At 32.3% G+C, this 19,870-nt stretch overlaps 1 protein-coding gene across 1 annotated transcript; it reads right to left on the bottom strand.

The window, feature by feature from the left end:
- Window positions 1-2,577: 2,577 nt before the first annotated feature.
- Window positions 2,578-17,504, bottom strand: LOC145279966 (uncharacterized). The gene is made up of 2 exons (XM_080131566.1): window positions 17,407-17,504; window positions 2,578-4,679 (listed from the first exon to the last, which is right to left on the bottom strand). Exon 2 carries the CDS (start codon window positions 4,060-4,062, stop codon window positions 2,953-2,955), a length of 1,110 nt encoding a protein of 369 aa, XP_079987692.1. The 5' UTR covers window positions 4,063-4,679; window positions 17,407-17,504; the 3' UTR covers window positions 2,578-2,952.
- Between the last annotated feature and the right edge of the window lie 2,366 nt (window positions 17,505-19,870).

Raw genomic sequence — 19,870 nt, 5'->3', positions numbered from 1 at the left:
ATGTTATTTTGTACAGTGTCAGCATTTTCTGCATTTAAGTGTTCAGTCTGTTTACATATTTGTTGCCAGCCAACAATGCCAAAGCGATATGTTATCACAGACATGGTTAGTTGGTTTTTTATAAGTCTTATTTTACAGATTTTCCTTACCCAATTACTCTGCAAATTATCTCTATATTTGCATGCTAAACTGAATAGCTTTTTTATGCCAATGTATTTCCTGCTTCTCTAAAGTCATTATTCTTATCAAGCTGTATGTTTTCCATTTGTATCTTCTTCCCAGCTTTGATGGAGAACTTGGCCTGATTTGTCCAAACAATTTCAATATCTCTGGAGAGCTTATGTACAACCTGTAAGAGTCGATTTCACTCAGTGTCTGAGTTAAGATACAGCTTGAGGTCGTTCATGAAGAGCATGTTGTTAACTACTTTGGTTGAGTTTTGTGAGCAGCTTAGGCTCATATTGCAAGCACTTGAGTTTTTGTTGTGTAACTTGTTTAATGGATCGACTGTAAAGAAGAAGAGTAAAGGCAATAGGTTAAGAGATTCATCTTCTTCTGTTTGTGTGGCTTAATGTCATGGCAATTTGCCACATTTGTATATGTATAGCCATGGTATACCTGATCGGTGAATGGATTGTACATACATCTAGGCATCACAGTAGCTACCTGTTTCTCTCCAGTATGGATTCACATGTTATAATACACTTTCTTCCATTGAAGATGGTTTATCACTAGTATGTATTCGCATGTTTTAACATATAGTGTTTAATTGTAAAAGAGCTACATACTTCACAAGAATATCGTTCTCATGTTCCAACACGTGCAAAAGAACCACATACCTTAGAAGAATATGGTTTCTCTTCAGTATGTATTCGTATCTGTTGCAACATATTTTCTCTTTTATTTTACTTCAGTTGAGATTCTAAAAAATCAAGGGACCCATTACCTAGGGCTAAGACTCCAACTCTATATTAAAATATCCCATTAAAGTTTTTATCTCTCAAACACTTAGTGAAGAAATTGAAAGCATTATATTCCTCCCCAATTAACAATGTTCATATGTTGTAGTATACCTTTGATTTTCGTCTTATAGTCTAACTGGATTCAAGGACAATAATTTATATAGTATGGTGGAGTATAATGCTTCATGCTATTACTTGAAATAACATCTCTTGGAGAAGGTGCACCATTCCTCATAAGAGCTAATCTGGGTTAGTCATAGAATAGAGATCTTATGTTACATGATAAGGGCTGTCCCCTTTTCATGTAAGTATAAAAATAGAGAGATTAGTTAAAATGAAAATGAAATAGCATAGGCGAAATTCGAACCTCGTAATTTAGGTTTAGAAATAGATTATGTGTGAGAATTTAAAAATGTAAAACAAACTTTTGTTTAGAATATAGATAAATATTTCAAGGAAAGAATGTTAACTATCAAGTTTGTTATGAAATTTTAAATTGAAAGAATGCAGCTTATAAGAAATTGTTTTTAACATATTGAAAAAATAGGTTACTGAGAAATAGGAAAAGTTTTGGACACGTATGTCCAGAGCACATGAAAGAAGGCACATGTTTTAACATGTGTCTGACGTCACGGAAAATAGAAAGTTCTAGGAATAGAGAAAAAACTTTAGAGTTAGTCAGTCAGTGAAGAAACTCGGAGGGAGTCAGTCGTCTAGGGAGCGAGACGTCACTTCAAGAAAAAAATGTGAGACTTTGAATTCTTGGTGATGGAAACACGGCCGTGTGACGAAATAAACCATCATGTGTTTTGTAAAGTTCGTCTTGTGTCTTATGATTCTTACAAAAAGGTAAAGTGGAATTGTATTATATATTTGTGTTATATGTCTTTACATACACGCCTCAACATCATCATGTCCGAACTGTCTGAACATTATATCCCTTCACTCAAAGAGCTTTCTTCTTCTTCTAATCTACACAAGCAAAGAATGAAAATTTAAAATATAGGAATCTCTCATAATATGAACAATCTCTCTCTCTCTGAGTACATCAACATCCGTCTTAAAATATCTCTAAGATACAACAAGCATCACATGTAATAAGACTCTTTCTAAGCATCTCTCTCTAAGACTCTCTTTTAATGAAACCCCTATATGTAACACTTATTTGTGCTGCGAATACTATGTTATTCTGAATATTTAATCAGGGTTTACTTCTAGGAAAAAGTATCAGCATGCCAACTATTTCTGACAAAGCCCTGTACAAAGAGGCCTTATACACTCAAGGACAGTGTCTTCTAAACATTCAAGTGCTCTTCCAATTTTCTCCAGAAGGAGTGTGCATGAGTCGCAATATGCTTTCTTTCCATGCAAAAGAGCAATGAGTTTTTATATATAGCAATATATGATTTTTACTCACCAAATAGCAACATACTTCACATAAATATGGTTTCTCACCAGTATGTATTCGCATATGATCCAACACATGGTGCTTACTTGTGAAAGAAGTGCCACATACTTCACAAGAATAGGGGTTTTCTCCAGAATGAATATGCATGTGCCAAACCATACTTTCTTTTGAAGCATAGGAAGAGCCACACACTTCACAATAATATGGCTTTTCTCTTTTTTTTTCATTTTTCTTAATCTTTTTCTTCTAGAGTGGGGGTGAGACATCCAATCAGATATCTAACATTTACCCCTATTTTAGTGTGTCCAACCAAGAGATCTTTTCGGGATTCTACCCGTCCCTTTCAGTGCAATTGTTTGTATTTCACTTGCACTTGGTTCACCGGGTATGCTTGCTATGTACTTTTTAAAGTTCTGTTTCACAAGCCCAGTTGCTCCTATGATGATTGGTATAATTGAAACCAATTTTAATTTCCAATTTCCTTTCATATCATACATAAATCCTTGATACTTTATCTTTTCCCTCTCAGTTCTGTTAAGCCCTGCATCATTGGGTACACTGATCTCTATTATGGCCGCTTTTTTATTTTTCTCCAGTATGAGATCGCATGTGCTGCACCATATTTCCCTTCGATGCAAAAGAAGAGCTGCAGACTTCACAAGAATATGGTTTCTCTCCAGTATGTACTCGCATATGTTTCACCTTATAAGATTTTCGTGCAAAACAATAGCCACATACCTCACAAGAATATGGTTTTTCTCCAGTATGTATTCGCATATGTGTCAACATATGACATTTTTGTGCAAAAGTAGAGCCACATACTTCACAAGAATATGGTTTCTCTCCAGTATGTATTCGCATATGTTTCAACATATGAGATTTTTGTGTAAAAGTAGAGCCACATACTTCACAAGCATATGGTTTCTCACCAGTATGTATTCGCATATGTTGCAACATATGGTATTTAGTTGTGAAAGAAGAACCACATACTTCACAAGAATATGGTTTTTCTTTAGTATGAGTTCGCATGTGCAGCACCATACTTCCTTTTTGTGCAAAACAATAGCCACATACCTCACAAGAATATGGTTTCTCTCCAGTATGTATTCGAATATGTTTCAACATATAAGATTTTTGTGTAAAAGTAGAGCCACATACTTCACAAGAATATGGTTTCTCACCAGTATGTAATCGCATATGTTGCAACTTATGGTGTTTATTTGTGAAAGAAGAACCACATACTTCACAAGAATATGGTTTTTCTCCAGTATGAGTTCGCATGTGCCGCACCATACTTCCTTTTTGTGCAAAACAATAGCCACATACCTCACAAGAATATGGTTTCTCTCCAGTATGTATTCGCATATGTTGCAACATAATGTGTTTATATGTGAAAGAAGAGGCACATATTTCACAAGAATATGGTTTTTCTCCAGTATGAGTTTGCATGTGTCGCAGCATACTTTTGTTCATTGAAAAAGAAGCGCCACATATTTCACAAGAATATGGTTTTTCTCCAGTAGTAGTTCCCATGTGTTGCAACATAATTTCTTTTATTGCAAAAGAGCCAGATACTTTAGAAGAATATGGTTTTTCTCCAGTATGATTTCGCACGTGTCTCAACATATGATCTTTCCTTGCAATAGGGAAGCCACATAATTGACAAGAATATGGTTTCTTTCCAGTACGCATTTGCCTGTTTCAACATGTCCTATTTGTGTGAAAAAGAATACCATACTCTAGAAGATAATGCTTCTCTCCAATATGCATAAGCCTAGAAATAGAAAAATTGTAATTTGTGTGAAAATAGCACTACGTGCTCCCAAAAAATAGTAATCCCTTGTACTATCAAAATTATAGCTCGTTTTTGAAAGAGAAATACTGTGGATTGTTTATTAAATTTTCATGATCTCTGTTTTCTATGGTGTTATTTTTTCTAAAAACTGAATTATGTATAAATCATCCACAAATGTTCCAATTTTTTGAACTAGAATTTTCATATGAAGAAATGTCTGAGTGTATGATGCATGAATACATTATACACATGGATTTGTCATAAGCTTTTCAGTTATTGTTTTAAATAAGATTCACAATTTGCTGTTGATGGTCAAATGTATTGTTCAATATATTGTGAGAAAATACGATTTGACAAAAAACCCTTCTTTTAATTCCCATTGTATGATTTAAACCATTTAGTATAATAATAATATAATACAGTAAACATTTTTGGAAAGCACTTCAATATTTCAAGTCACAGAGAATGTAGATCCATTGAAATCCGAAGACACTTGTTTTTCTCACGAATGATTCTGCAAAGTTAAAATGAATATAGAATTAAACTTTAAAAGATACATTCAAGAAAAAAATATAATTCATAAATATTCTAGAAAATCAAAAGAAATAAAAAATATTTTTAAAAACATTGTCATATATAAAAATACAAATTTTTGTACAGTGGTTTAAAAACATAAGATATATATATATCTATATATATATATAAATGTAAATTTGGTTCGTTAAAAGTAAATAAAACCATATTTCTACATTACCAATTTATTTGAAATTTTCAGACAACCCATCTTTAGAGTCGAGGGATGTTTTTATGTCATTAAAATAAATTTACCTCGTGAATTATTAAAATATTAAATAAAATATAAATATTTTTCGAAGTCGTTTCTGCGAGACTTGCCCGGTTTTATTTTTGGTAACTTCCGTTTCAACTCCTCTCGTATTACCAGATAGGTAAAAAAAAAAACTTACTCATGCCGAAAGTGATCTGTGCTGAAATAATAACGTTATTATTTAAAAAGCCATTCTTAACATGGGGAAGGGAGGGTGTTTTGTACCTATTCTGTACTTTAACCTTACAATTGAATAAAAACATATCATAAAACTTTAATTAAACGTGGAAATACGATTAAAAAAAAAAGAGCGCGGATCACTCTCTGCATTAGCATATAAAAAAAATAATCCCATATTTTAAAAATTTAAATTCATTTATGTACTTACCAATTTTTTAATTTTAAATTCCTTTATGTTAAGGCTTTTCACTCATGAAACATTATGTTTTAATTGTTTTATTTCTTTTCACGGTATTGTTTACATAAAACAGTTTGTTTTAACTTTTTCTAAACTGTTTCATTTTTACAACATGCCTCAACGTATTATAAACACCCTAACCTCCCCATGTTAAAAAAAAAACGCCCTTCCATAAACCTCGACAGCCGTTCTTAATATGGGGAGGTTGGGGGTGTTCATTCCAAAAGCTGTTTTAACATGGGGAAGTTAGGGTGTTTATAATATGTTGGGGCAAGTCGTAAAATTAACAAAGTTGCTATCTATTATTTATTGCAAAAATTGCTTGAAATTTATTTATTTGACAAAAAAAATTACATTTTGGTACTCCTTGGACGTTGAGTTCCATGGCGATCAGCAAAAAAAAATAATAGTCGCTCCCTTAGTCCCCCCCCCGCATGTAACATATTTTATTTACTTATGTTGCCGTAACTAAACGATTATTTGTCACATTTACAAACATTTATTTATTTTGAAAAAAGTTTTACTTTTTATGAATATTAAAAAAAAATGGGTACTCATGCAGAGAGTGATCCATGCTGAAATAATAACATTATCATTTAAAAAGCAAATTCTTAACATGGGGAGGGGAGGGTGTTTTGTACCTATTCTGTACTTTAACCTTGCAATTGAATAAAAAACATATCATAAAACTTTAATTAAACGTGGAAATACGATTTAAAAAATAGCGCAGATCACTCTGCATTAGCACCGAAAAATGTTACTAAACATTTATTAATAATTTCTCACTTTTACAAACATTTGATTTTAAATTTCTTTTTAAATGACGACTTTTATCGACTTTTTTTTAAATATCCCCCCCCAAAAAAAATTGTGTTTATTCCGAAATCCGTTGTTAACATGGAGAGGTTGAGGGTGTTTATTCTGAAAGTCGTTCTTAACATTTGTGGAGGTGGACCTAATGTAAAAAAATAAATAAATAAATAAATTAAAAAAAAACTAAATCATTTACTGATAACTTCTCACTTTTACAAATATTTTTTAATTTACATGCGCGGATGAACAAATTGTTGAATAGTGCAAAAACAAAACGTTTTTGTAATAAACTTTGGGATAATTTTTTCGGTAAATATTTACATTTAGGTCCACCTCCACAATTTTATTTTCTAAATGATGACTTTTATTGATAAATAAATTTACTTCTCCGCAACTTTTATTGATAAATAAATCTATTTCTCTGCCACGAGCACTGAACCCCTCCTTTTTGTAATAGTATTTTCAGGTGGGTATGCTGACAACAAACATTAGTTAACTTTTGTAAATAGCCCCCCCTCCAAAAGTGGTGTTTATTCCGGAAGCTGTTCTTAAGATGAGGAGGTTGGGGGGTGATTATAAGGTGGACCTAATCTAAAAAACAAAACAAAACAAAAACAAGTTTTTTATGCGCAAATAAGCAACTATTTTTTATTAACTTTTTTTTTTACTTTTTTATTTAAAAATTAGTACATTTCAATGAATAGAATAATAAATCATCATTAATATGCGTTTTTGGTTTTGTGTTGAATGAACATTTTTTTTCATTATAACAATAATGAACCAATTTAAATCTTCTAGCATGCATTTAAGGGTTACAAAATTATCAATAAATCATTTAGTTACTAAGCCAACGTCAGTAAATAAAAAATGTTACGTGTGCATACATTAGCCTTGACTAGGGGGGGGGGGCTAAGGGAGCGACCATTAAATAATTATGCTGGTCGCCATGGAACTCAACGCCCAAGGAGTACCTAAAGTGGCACTTATGCACTTATGTTATCGTGCTATTTTTTAAAATAGTATTTTCATGTTAAATTCAAATTTTACAATTTTTTGCATACTGTTTTTCTATTATTAATTTGTTAAGTGAAAGTGCAGATAACCCGGTCGGTTTCTAATGTGGGGAAAATCTAGCCCCCCCCCCAAAAAAAGGGGTACTCTGGATAATAACAAAACATTAAAATTGCCTCAGTCTCAAAAGATTTCTTCTCTACTGAACGAGGAAACAAACGGTGAAGTGTAGTTCACCTTCTGTTTCTCTCCCCCTTTCTCTTCCTCTCTTAATATCTCTCTCTATTCATCTCTCCCTTTCCCTCTCTCAATCTATCTTTCTCTCTATACACCCTCTCCATCTCTCTTTGAGCCCCTTTCTCTCTCTAACTCCCTGTATCTCTCTCCTTTCCTCTGTCTCATTCCTCTCTGTTTCTAACTCTCCCTCTCTCTCTGTTTATCTATCAATCCCTTTATCTCTCTATCTCCTTCTCTTTCTCTATTTTCCTCTCACTTTCTTTTTTCTATCTATATATCTTCCTCTATATCTGTCCATCTCTAATCCCTCATCCTATTTTAGTCTCCTAAATTAATTACAGTGAATAAGGCATTGTCAAAACATGGATAAATCCTATTTTAGTCACCTAATTTACTGACTGTGAGAATAGAACTTATTTGGAAATTACTGCTACCTTGAACAGCACCAGAAGTAACTGGTAAAACTTTTCTAATTAAATTGATTTTGGCAGCAATTTGGTAACAAAATGACATAGCTTTAGCCCTTGCTGCATGAGGAATACCTGCGACCTTGCTGCCAAGTAGAAGAATTATTTATTCTACTTTAAAACATTCAATTTTTCAAAAATCTCATGTTCGACATCTCCAAAACATCCAATATGGGGAAAAATATTGCAGAAATGCAAACTTATTGTTTAGGATAAATGCAACATGGTACGCAAAAAATCACTTGAGGCTCTTGGTCAATCCTTGCAAGATTTGCGTGGCAATGTCAGACCATTTGGGAATGCAGTAATATTGCTTGCAGGAGATTTCAGACAAATGTTACCTGTTATTCTTCAATCAACACCAGCAGATGAAATAAATGCTTGCCTCAAATACTCTACTTTTTTGTTCTATGTGAAGACATTAAACTTAACTCAAAATATGCATATCCCGTTGCATACTGTTCGATCTGCACAAAAACTTTTGCATCACTTGTGGGAAATTGGGTACAAAAAAGTGCCAGCTGATCAGAGTTAAGGGCAAAATTCTTTGACTTTTAACTTCTGTAATTTCTGTAATTTTATTTCATCAAAAGAATAGTTTAAAAGGTTTTTGCAGATATTCAAATTATAAGAATTCCATTTGACTGAGTGAATGAGCTATTCTTGAAGGTCAATACAAAGATGTCCATGAACTTAACGCTATTATTCAATGTAAAATTCCAAGTGAGGTAGTCAAATACAAATCCATCGACACTGTTGTGAAAGCAGATAAAGTGGTTAATTATCCAACAGCTATATTTGCCAGGGATGCCACCACATCAGGACCTTTCACAGATGAATATATCTTCATTCCATGCATTCCTATGATTCCACCGGATACATGATTACACTTTGGGAAATTGCACTTTCCAATTTTATTGTCATTTGCAATAACCATCAACAAAGCACAGGGAACAATCTTTACAATTGTGGGCCTTACAGTTACACACTGACTGTTTTTTCACATGGACAATTAATGTTACGTATTCAAGAGTCACCAAACCGGAAAATCTCTATATCAGCTAAGAAAATGGAACAACAAAAACTGTGTACCCATGCAAAATGGAAAATTAAACCTATAAGAAACATGCTTTTTCTCATTTTGGAACTTTTTCCATTGCGCTAATTTAAGCCATAGCAACACGTGGCAGGGTACAGCTAGTATATATATATATATATATATATATATATATATATATATATATATATATATATATATATGAGTGCAGGAAGATGATAAATGACCAAAGTTGGCGTTTTCTTTATGAATATTACAAACTATCTCAGTGGCATAAAGAAAACCTTTACTTAAAAATGCCACTAAATATTAGGTCGAAATAGAAAGCAGAGTTCGTGTGTCAGTGGTGCTTTATGAAAATATTGTATTATTATTATGGGTTGTAAAATGCAGACATTTTCTCGAATAAAAGGAATGTTTTAATTTAGAGTCTAATTCTAATGCAAATTATCTAGCTTATAAATAAGGAAATAAACAAAATTTAAGGTGCAGAGCAAGCTGACTAATTATACATTCTAGAGCTAGTCCAGACACAATTGAATAAAGAGTTAAACAACATTTAAACAATTATTATCAAATGTTACATTTCTTCTTTCCTAGCTGTAACTTCATCCAAAAATTAAAAAAATGAGTAGTTCTTGAGAATTTTTTGAATGAATGGACAAATGGACAAGGGTGAATTCCAAGGTCTAAATCTGACTAAGTTGGTGGACCAATAAACAAACATCTGCAGTGCAGAGCAAGTTTACAAATAATAAATGCCAGTGCCAGTCCAGACACAATTCAGCAAAGAGTTAAAACAACATGTAAACAATTATTTTTCCTTTTTAACAAACAAAAGCTTCAACTCTCAAAATGGCTACTTTTGCTGATAGTTGTCTTCAAGCAGAACAAATAAAGTGTGGACTGTTATGGAATACTATGAAGAGTTTTAACTGCCTCATATCTATCTATATATCTCTCTCTCTCTCTCTATATATATATATATATATATATATATAAAAGGTGGGGCATTATTGGTCTGCCAACAGTTAAGTGAGGAACATGAATGTCTTGCCACTATAAAAAATATGCTGGAGCAAGCAAAATTAAACTCTTCACAGCATTTTTCTTGATAGTGAAGCACAGACAAATATATTTTGTGAATGAAAAATAAGTTTTAATTTGAGTACTGATAATGGTGGAATGCCCGATTGGGTTTTTGTCCTTAATGAAAATAGATGCAATGAAAGCTCCGAGAGAGTAATTACCACTAAGTTTGGAGGTTTCACTTTGCTGATGCGTCAGTTGTTGTATACATTGCTGTATGGGCACTTGTTATTGAAGAGTCTGATTTTCATACAGAATTCATTTAGCTATGAAATAATAGTACTGAGCAGAATCCAAAGCACTGATCAAGCTAACAATTATATATAAATGCTGATTCCTGTCAAGAAAGCATTCAATGAAGAGTTAAAATGTTTAATCAAGGATCAGCAACATACATCCTGTGTGTTGCATCTGGCCTGCAAAGACATTTTGACAAGCCTACGAGCCTGATTACCAATGAATCTATTTTTAACATGTAAGACGAGACTTCTGAATTCAACAAATAGCCTGTTCTTATCATCCTCTCATTTTTTTTATTACTATGACCGCAAATTCATAATAAAACCTCAATCGTCTTTATGTCTGTGTAAAAAAAAACAAAAAAATAAATTAAATATAAAATGTAAGAGCCAATTTGACTGACCGACAACTGACAGACCTAAGGTGGTATTAGCTCAGCTGACTGTCTTTTTCATTGCTTCAACATCGACCGCTCATCATCTTCTGCCACAAGTATATAAGTTGCTGCCCTTTTTTCATGGGCCATGTTTTTTAGCTTATCATATCTCTACTCTTCTCAACCAAGGTTCCTTGATTTTTCATGCTGCATGGCTCGACAAATGCCACACATCATATATATATATATATATATATATATATATATATATATATATAAATATTAATAAATATATATATCATATATATATATATTTTACATATATGTTGTAAAGCTTAATTTCACTACAAATAAACTGAATAAAATTTGAATGTTCTATAGAAATGAAATACAAAGGAATGTAATCAGTGATTTTCTTTTTACTTATGGAACAAGAAATAAATGTAGTGTAAGTGTTGAAGCTTGGCACGAAGAAGTGATATACTCTCAATTATTTGTTTATAAAAAAAGAGACTGTGATGTCTGTAAATAATTCATTTAATAACTACATATCTGTTTCTTTTAGCATTCATTGTGGATATAATTATCAAATTCATTTTCTTCTGCATAAAAATGATTTCAAATTGTTCCCTATACCATTTGATGAGTTCATTCTTATACACTACTAATAAAGATAACCAATAAAGTTGCATTTAAATCTTTTCTTGTCTTTATTTTAACTAAACATTACTTAAAGTACATTCCCTATTTTTTAAATACAAATATTACCAAAAATATAAAATTCTGTTAGTTTTTCCAATTTTATTTCAATGGAATAAACATTGGGAATTTCGTGAGGAAAAATGAAATTATAAAGATTTTGTGCTATTTAATAAACACTGACTATTCTATATTATTGTCATGGAATAAACACCAAAGATATAACAATTTTATATTTCTTGACAAAAGTAAAAATATGTTTTCATTTAATCAAAGTCTGGATCTTTTATTTAGAAATTTAAAGTAGCTATGGATAAGACTTTTTACCATAGATATACATAGTCTGCTGCTTTTATCAAATTTCGGTTGGTGAGCAAGGCTTACTAAAGGTAAAAACAATAAAGTTTAAATTAGTAAATCTGAAACAATTACAGAAAAATGAGAGCATTTGAAACAAAATGTTTCCAAGCCACATACTTCACTTTCCATCCTATTCAATAAAAATCTCTTAGTGAGCAGTTATTGAATAATCCTGACAATTACAGTGTTTTTAGTATTAGGACTACTTTCAGTAGAAGTATCTTGTGTTTCAGCATACCATATGTAAATCTTAAGTCAACAAACGATAATGAAATTGTAACTGCTTTTCTGTAAGCACACCAAATGGCTTTCAAGATGTTTATACATTATTTCCACAACTATCAATGAATCAAAACACTCAACGGTCACTCATTTGTTCTGCAAGTTCAGTTTATACTACTGAAGTTTTGCATAAATCAGGGCCACTTTAAATTTAGTAGGTTTTACGATATTCAGGAGCCTTAAAGGATAAATGATGTATCTAAGTACAGTTTTATTCTTTTTATATATGAAAGAAAGAAAAAAGTCTAAGGTTGTCTTTTTCCTAGAAACAATGCCATAAACGATGCCATAATTTCAACTTATCTACTCATTTTATTTACTTGCCTCAACAAATCGGACAACCTAGATACAGGGTTGGTATTTAACGGGATATCTACCTAACTTCAAAATAACTCAGTACATAAACGTCTCTCCTCCTCTGAATGAGGACAGAACAGATACTATACTTTTATTATAGATCAGAGGCCTTAATTATGGCTTAATATTTAGCACAGATAACATATTGAAGAAAAAAATGTTAATTTTTAGAAGGGGTTTCAAACGATTATCAAAATGTAACAAAATATCAAAGAATTGATGAAAAGCAGTAACATAAAAAGAGTAGAAATTTTGCCTCAATTAGTGCTCGAGAAAGAATAGAGCTTTTGTCACGTTAAATATTACTTTTTCATGAAAAGTTTTCCTACTTTTATTTTCACTGAGAAAGAACACTACAACTACATTACAAATGGAGGATAAAATGAATTATCCAGGAAAAACATTAAATATATGTTATCTTTGAACATTATTGAACACCCAATTAAATTGGTGGATGAAGATAAAAATATGCTTTAATTTCAATATAATATTACCCTAAGGGCAGGATGTTGTTCTAAATTGTTCAGAAGTATAGATAAATGTCTTAGTCCAACATTGATTCATAATTAAAGTATAGAAATAAAGACTCTCATCTTTTCTTTTCTTTTTAACTTGAGGTCACTACTTATCAAGGCCCAAAAACTAATTAAAGATTATAGTTTAATGTTGTATTCTTAAACCCTTTTATTTTGTGAAAATTGGACATGGCTAAAAGTTTGGTTTAAAACATTGATAATGCTGAACGTGTCTAACGTTTTAACTTGTTTTTATCTGACGTACAATGTATCAATGTTGATGGCTTAAAAATGGCTGATGTTTATTATATTATGTGAGTTTAAAAATGAATTTGAAGCCTCTCAATTAGTTATGAAAATGGTCCGTCTTTTTCCAAGATTTCAGATTTAGTGTTTAGAATATATAATCAAAGGCTTCAAATTAGAAAGGAAATGAAGGTGAAGAAAACAGAAGACTTGAAGATCTAATAGACCTACAAAAAGTAAACTAAAATAACAATTAAACAGTTAGTATGAAAATGATAAATCATCAAAAAGTGAAATCATTTTTAATTATAAAAAATTTATATGCTTTAACTTTAATAACGTCTTCCTTTGTACACACATGCTGGAAATTACGTTTTGAAAAAATAAAATTAGTTAAAAATAAAAAGGACAATCAGAGTTACTGTCCATTTTTAGACAAGTTCTCCATTTCTATGCATCATTATGGAGATTTTTCTTTGTGATATCTTCAAATATCTAAATGAATTAATGTTTGGAAATTTTAAAATAAGTTATGTTCACAACAAAAAAGGTATTTACAAAGTATTAAAAAAAATTTTTTTTTTTACATTTTCATCCCAAACAAGGCGCATTGCCACTTTGATGTAGGGTGCTACTATTAGGGACGTAGGCTAAAGGGGTACTAGGTGGGGAGTTGGGCAGCAAGATGTTGGTTCACGTCACACTTGAACTTCTGTATGTCAGTACAGTTGCGGAAGCAGAAACCTGGCAGGGAGTTCCAAAGTCTAGTAGTTCTGGGGAAGAAACTACTGGAGTAGAAGGCTCTCTTACATCTTGTGATCTCTACTGTGAAGGGTGGGATTGTACTGCTTGTCGGGTTTGTTGGGCGTATTCACTTAGAGGGGTACAAGTGCTTGCAGCTCGTCGGAACATACACCATTAAAGTACTTGTAGAACAGGCAGAGGGATGTTACATTGCGTCGATGGGACAGAGGCTGAAGCTTGGATGATAGTTTAGGACCTATTAGGTTGGTGACTCTCTTTTGAACCTTGTCTAGGAGTGAGTATATGGAACATGCTATTTTAAGATATGATGCTCAAGGTAAATTCAATTTTAAAATATCTTGTTTATTAAAATGTTATGTGAAAGTATGGAATGGGTTATAAAAAGACCTGTACTGCTAGAAAAAACTTTCGGCAGACACATTTTCATAGCAATGACTGTTTCAATGCCTACATATATCAGAGCATACTAGATTATATGGTAATCTTCCCATCTGTACACATGCGAAAAAGAACTACTTTGCACTCCATGCACAGTGATACAACAAACAGACTGGAATGTTCCAGAACATCCATATATAATGTTTCCACCCATGAAAATCAAATCAGTTCAGTTTAGTTTTATTTCAGTTTCTTTTCGTTTCCCTCAAGACAGGAGCTTGATACATGTTTAAATTCTTTTTTTAATTTGTGTGCCAAGCAAACGAACCTTAATTTGTCGGATTTTAACTGACTATAAGGGGGGGCGGTTTTGCAACTCAATGGGTTAAACAAGAACTCGACGTAGAAGGAAAAAAACAACAAAACTCTTACCTTGCGTGATGAATCCTTCACACCTTTTCTTGGTCAACAAGAGTTGCAATGAATTGCCTCATTGCTTACAACGACAGATCGTCTTTGTAGCAGTAACTATGAAACGGGTTGCTGGACTAAAACAAAACGACCAACCAAAAACATATCGACAATAGAGGTGTTTTTATAACCCACTAGTCGATTCTATGCAAATATTACGTTCGATCCACATGAGTGGACAACAAACAAACACTATTATAAAAGTAGTCGACCAAGCACTTTCAAACCTTTTGCTTGAACGACTGTCACACATAATTCCATTGCTTTACTCCTCCACATTGAGTTCCGGTAAGTAAAAATTACCACAAATTCTCATCATGAAAAATTATCAAAGCGAACGAGAATTATTTCTTCTTTTCAACAATGCTCTTTCAGACTATTGTATTCTTACATGATGAACACACACATGATGCTTACATCGTTTAATGAATTTCTTTCCCTTAATAAATTAACATGTGTCCCTCTGTTCATGAAAATCAGTAATCTTAAACTTCATGCCCTTTTCATAAGACACTCATTTAACTAAGCCTGCCTACTGAGCACTCATTGCTAAAACCTTAACATTGGAACAATTTGAATTAATGTTACTTAAACACATAAATAAATGTTGATATCTCATTTTAATATGGCGATCTCAAGATCTTTGTACAGGTGTTATTGTTTTTCTGAAGTTGCCATATTTTTTTATTTTATATGTGTGAGGATGTGGTTTGGCGGAAACCTTTTGTAAGTCGAAGATTATGCTAAATTTACTTTTAATGGTCCCATGGATACTCTATTACTTTCGACTTTTAGAGATCCCTGCACCTGCAAACTCACTCTTTAAAATTGATAGAACCCGATTATGAATTGGTAAACACTGACTCACTAGGTGCATCAGAAATTTCGTGAAAAATAATTAATAATTCCACCCCATCTTTCCAAGCTTATAACTCCTCGAAAAATGTAATTCAAGCCCTAATTTTTTTTTTAATTAAAGGAGCAAGGACCAACATCTCACTAAAAAAAACAAAAAAAACAACGTGGTTTAAAAAAAAAAGGTTTTAAACTTCGGACTTTATAGGTAAATTTCTAAAAAAACCCACTACTTTTTTGTTTTAAATTTGAATATATTATTTATTGACCTTTTCTCTTCAATTTGTGATATATAACACTTTGGTGATTAAATTAATTATTTACTTTTAATAGACATTTCAAAATGGGAGGCGTGAATTATTCAACCCCCTGTCTTTCCAAGCTTATAACTACTCGAAAAATGTAATTCAAGCCCTATATTTTTTTAATTAAAGGAGCAAGGACCAAGGTTTCATTAAAAAAAAGCAAAAGAAAAAACAAACAACGTGGTTAAAAAAAGGTTTTAAACTTCGAACTATACAGGTAAATTTCTAAAAAACACTACTTTAAAAAAAAAATTTCAATATATTATTTATTGACCTTTTTTCTTAAATTTGTGATATATAACACTTTGGTGAGTAAATTAATTATTTACTTTTTAATAGACACTTGAAAATGGGGTGGGTGGGCGTGAATTAAAAAAAAACGTTTGTCTAAAATATTATATTCGGTTTATTGGAAAGAGCATAAAATTTCACATTGACCCTGAAAATATCGTAAAAATAGAACCAATAGAAAAATTTGGATAGATTTTTAAAGTTTAAAAATTGAAAAATATTGAATTCGGAAAATTCATTAGTTTTTTAAAAAATAAAAAAAAATATTTCTATTACTTTTAAAACAACTTTAATACTTTATTTTGGAAGTATAATCCATAAAGAAAATAAACAACCCACTTTTAAAAGAGAAATTACGAGTTTTTTATATTTTATTCACAGTTTCGTGTTAGGGGTGTCAAAAATTCCTACAAAAATTCTGATACACCTACCGACTCAGTGTTAAAGGTGTGAGTCAGTCGGCGACTCACACCTTTAACCTAAATACCTTCCTCTCCATGTTAAACCTGTGTTTAAAAATATAACGTCATTACTTCAGGCAGCGCCCGTATTCTGCATAACTGCTAAGTAAAATAACTTCTGTAGGTTTGAAGGCAAATGTAAATGACTGAAAATGTGCAAAAAGTAATCCATAAATGTCTTCCTTTTTTTTTTTTTTTTTTTTTACTAAACGCAAAAAAAAAAAAAAAAAAAAAAAAAGAAAATATAAATTGTGTTGCACAATTGAAAGAAAAACAAACCTAGGTTATCTAATGCATCGCTTATGAAAGAATATGTTGATATAAATAACGTACATTTACTTAAATAACATGTTTATTTTTGTGTGATGTTTTAAGTAACGGGGTGGGGGTAACTGAATCACTCACACCGTTGTGTATTTATTTTTATTTTTCTTATTAAATTTAAAATTAAGGTACGTAATAATCAAACAACTTATTTACAAGGGTTCCTAATGCCCAAATCGTCCTCAGGGCACGCGTAAACAAAAAATAAAAAAATGTTTTGAAAAAATCAATTGTAAATGATTGTATACAATTAGACTACTGATCTTCGTTTACGTGCAAACACGGGACGTTCACTCATTTCTTTATCGAAAAAAAAAAGGGGAATTATACTCGTACAGATGTAGTACCCCTGTAGGAAAAATAACACATAAAAGCAATTAAATTCAAGCAATACTTACGTTTTGTTTGTCTAATTGTTCGAAAAAACATAAAAGAAACTATTATAAAATATGTTACTCAAACAAGATGACTGTTGGAAGCCTAAATTTAAGATGGCGACCGGAAAAGCAAGTTCGCAGAAAATTAAAATCGAGCTAATTTAAATGATCCATTGTGAAACGATAGATCGCTTTGTTGAATAGAATGTAAAAAAAAATATATATGTATATATATTTTTTTATTTATCGCAATATTGTAATCGCTTCATTTAGAGAAAACAAAATATGACAGGGCGGACCCGGACCGAATGTGTGATTGGAGACAAGCCACTAAGAAAGTGTCGTGACTTTGCCCGTGTCTATTGTAGATATGGCTAGGTCAATGACAAGAATATTCTTTAATAAAAGCAGATTCTTAGCGTATATTGGGTGAGAGAATAGGTACTTGTACAGTTTAAAGACATTAAAAAAATGAAAATATCCAAAAAAGTTTAAATTGTATTTATACAATTATTGATACAATCCGTTATGAAACGAAATTCCCCCTCCCCCTCGAAAAAAAAAATTCACTTAATTTCATCAAGTAGTTTTGTGTGTGTGTGTGTGTGTGTGTGTGTGTTTGTTTTTTTTTACAGCGACAAAACAATCGGGAGGGGTGTCGGCGCTTTAACTGGAGCTATTTCCTCGTGGCGTATTCAATAAATTTCATAATGGCTTTCAACGCGCTCTCATAAAAAACGTGTTTTTCCGCTGTAAAAAAAAAAAAAAAAAAAAAAAAAAAAGAACCACTCGATCAAATTAAGTGAAATTTTTTTTTTCGGAGATCTTCAGTCCAAAACGAATACGTACACTATAACCCTTTTCTCGATATTTTCATTTTTAAATGTCTTGATTAAACTGTACAAATACCAGAGACTATTCTTTTAACAAAAAGCATAACAACGAGCAATAAATTTTTTTATTTTTTTTATTTTTTAGAGATTTCCGGGGGCGCTGACAACGAATCTAATATTCAAACCAGTCACAAATTTACTGTTTGAATGGTATTAACAATGGACCCTGGGACTATTTTGCACCATTTCGCCGCCTCCGTTCACGCCACGCTCAGGCGCGCGGCAGCGGTTCTAAATAAAATGTAGGTTCGTGCGCGCACACGCGTAATCACGTGACGTTCACAATGCGCATGAATACTTGAAGGACGTTTTAAATAACAAGAAATATTTTTTCATAAAATTAAAAAAATAGCTTTCACCGCATTTAATAGTAATTAGATGAAATACTTTTCATAAAATAATAAACAAAATAGTTTACCCTCATTTAATTATAAAAATAATGCTGTCAGTATGTCTCACGCGCGGTTTACAAAAATACATTTTTGTGTTTTTCGTTCTTTTTTTATTTGAAGGGGTATTCAGTTATAGAACTTGTATAGGTTTTAACAGGTGTTTCTGCAGTTTAATTAATCATTTTTTCCATAAGTAACAGTAACACGCCAACATTAACCAAGCAGAAGAACCGTAGTCTGTTTACATTTGGAGGGAGCAGTGGAAGGGCGGGTAGATGTTGTGTCGGTTAATGTCGGTGCATTACTTACTGAAAAAAAAACAAAAACAAAAATGGTTAATTAAACGGCAGAAGCACCTGTTGAAAACTATGCGCTCTATAAATGAATACCTTCCCCCCAAAAGAATGAAAAACATGAAAATATGTTTTTGTAATCTGTGGGAACATGACGAGAATTGGCAGCCAATCTGATGTTAACGCATCCACCATGAGAGACAAAATAAAAAATCGTCGTTTGCACATGGCTCCACGCATTGCTTTCACTTGGGAAGAAAAAATAAGATAATCACAAAAGAATTATCAACCAATGGCAGAGCTCCGCGCCTAAAATATCACAGTCACTGGGAGCCGGTTTGCCACTATAAAATGAAGGGACCAAAAAGGAGAGGGAGGAGAGTCGCCCCGCTGCGTCAGTGAACGCACGGACGGATTCCCCCACCCAACCTAAAGAGATGAAGAAGAAAAAGAAATAAGGCACCAGTGAACTGAAGCCGACTACGCTCTCATGTTATGGGCCAAAAACGCCAAAGAAAAAAAGAAAAAAAAAAGGAGAAAAACATAGGAGGCGAAGACGCCGTGCTGCTAGCTGTTGAGGAAAGAAGTCGCCGCTCTCAAGTTAAAAGCCAGGACACATATTACCGACAGTAGCACGACCGGCCACCCACTTACCACCCCCATCGTCCGAAAAGATAAGTACGCTTACGAACATTCATTCTTTGCTAAATTATACAAGCCTACAAAAGTTCCTTCCTTATCAATGCATACACACCTACAAACATCCTACGAACACTTTACCTCTTCTAATTAAAACTGTCATTAATAAATAAAACCGGTTCTCAACCTTCAAAAAAAAACCCTCAAGGGCCATAAATGGTGACGAACCCGCCGACCACGATGAATACGCACATTCCAAAAATAAATA

The sequence above is a fragment of the Euprymna scolopes genome, chromosome 7, assembly GCF_053919585.1.
Source record: "Euprymna scolopes isolate OS-2025 chromosome 7, ASM5391958v1, whole genome shotgun sequence".
NCBI classification, from domain to species: domain Eukaryota; kingdom Metazoa; phylum Mollusca; class Cephalopoda; order Sepiida; family Sepiolidae; genus Euprymna; species Euprymna scolopes.
The sequence above is the reverse complement of the archived record's forward strand: the minus strand, read 5'-3'. Positions and strand labels throughout refer to the sequence as shown.

Bases quoted from the DNA above. Each gene is read 5' to 3' on its own strand.
- LOC145279966 (XM_080131566.1), bottom strand. From the start codon at position 4,062: ATGCGTACTGGAAAGAAACCATATTCTTGTCAATTATGTGGCTTCCCT.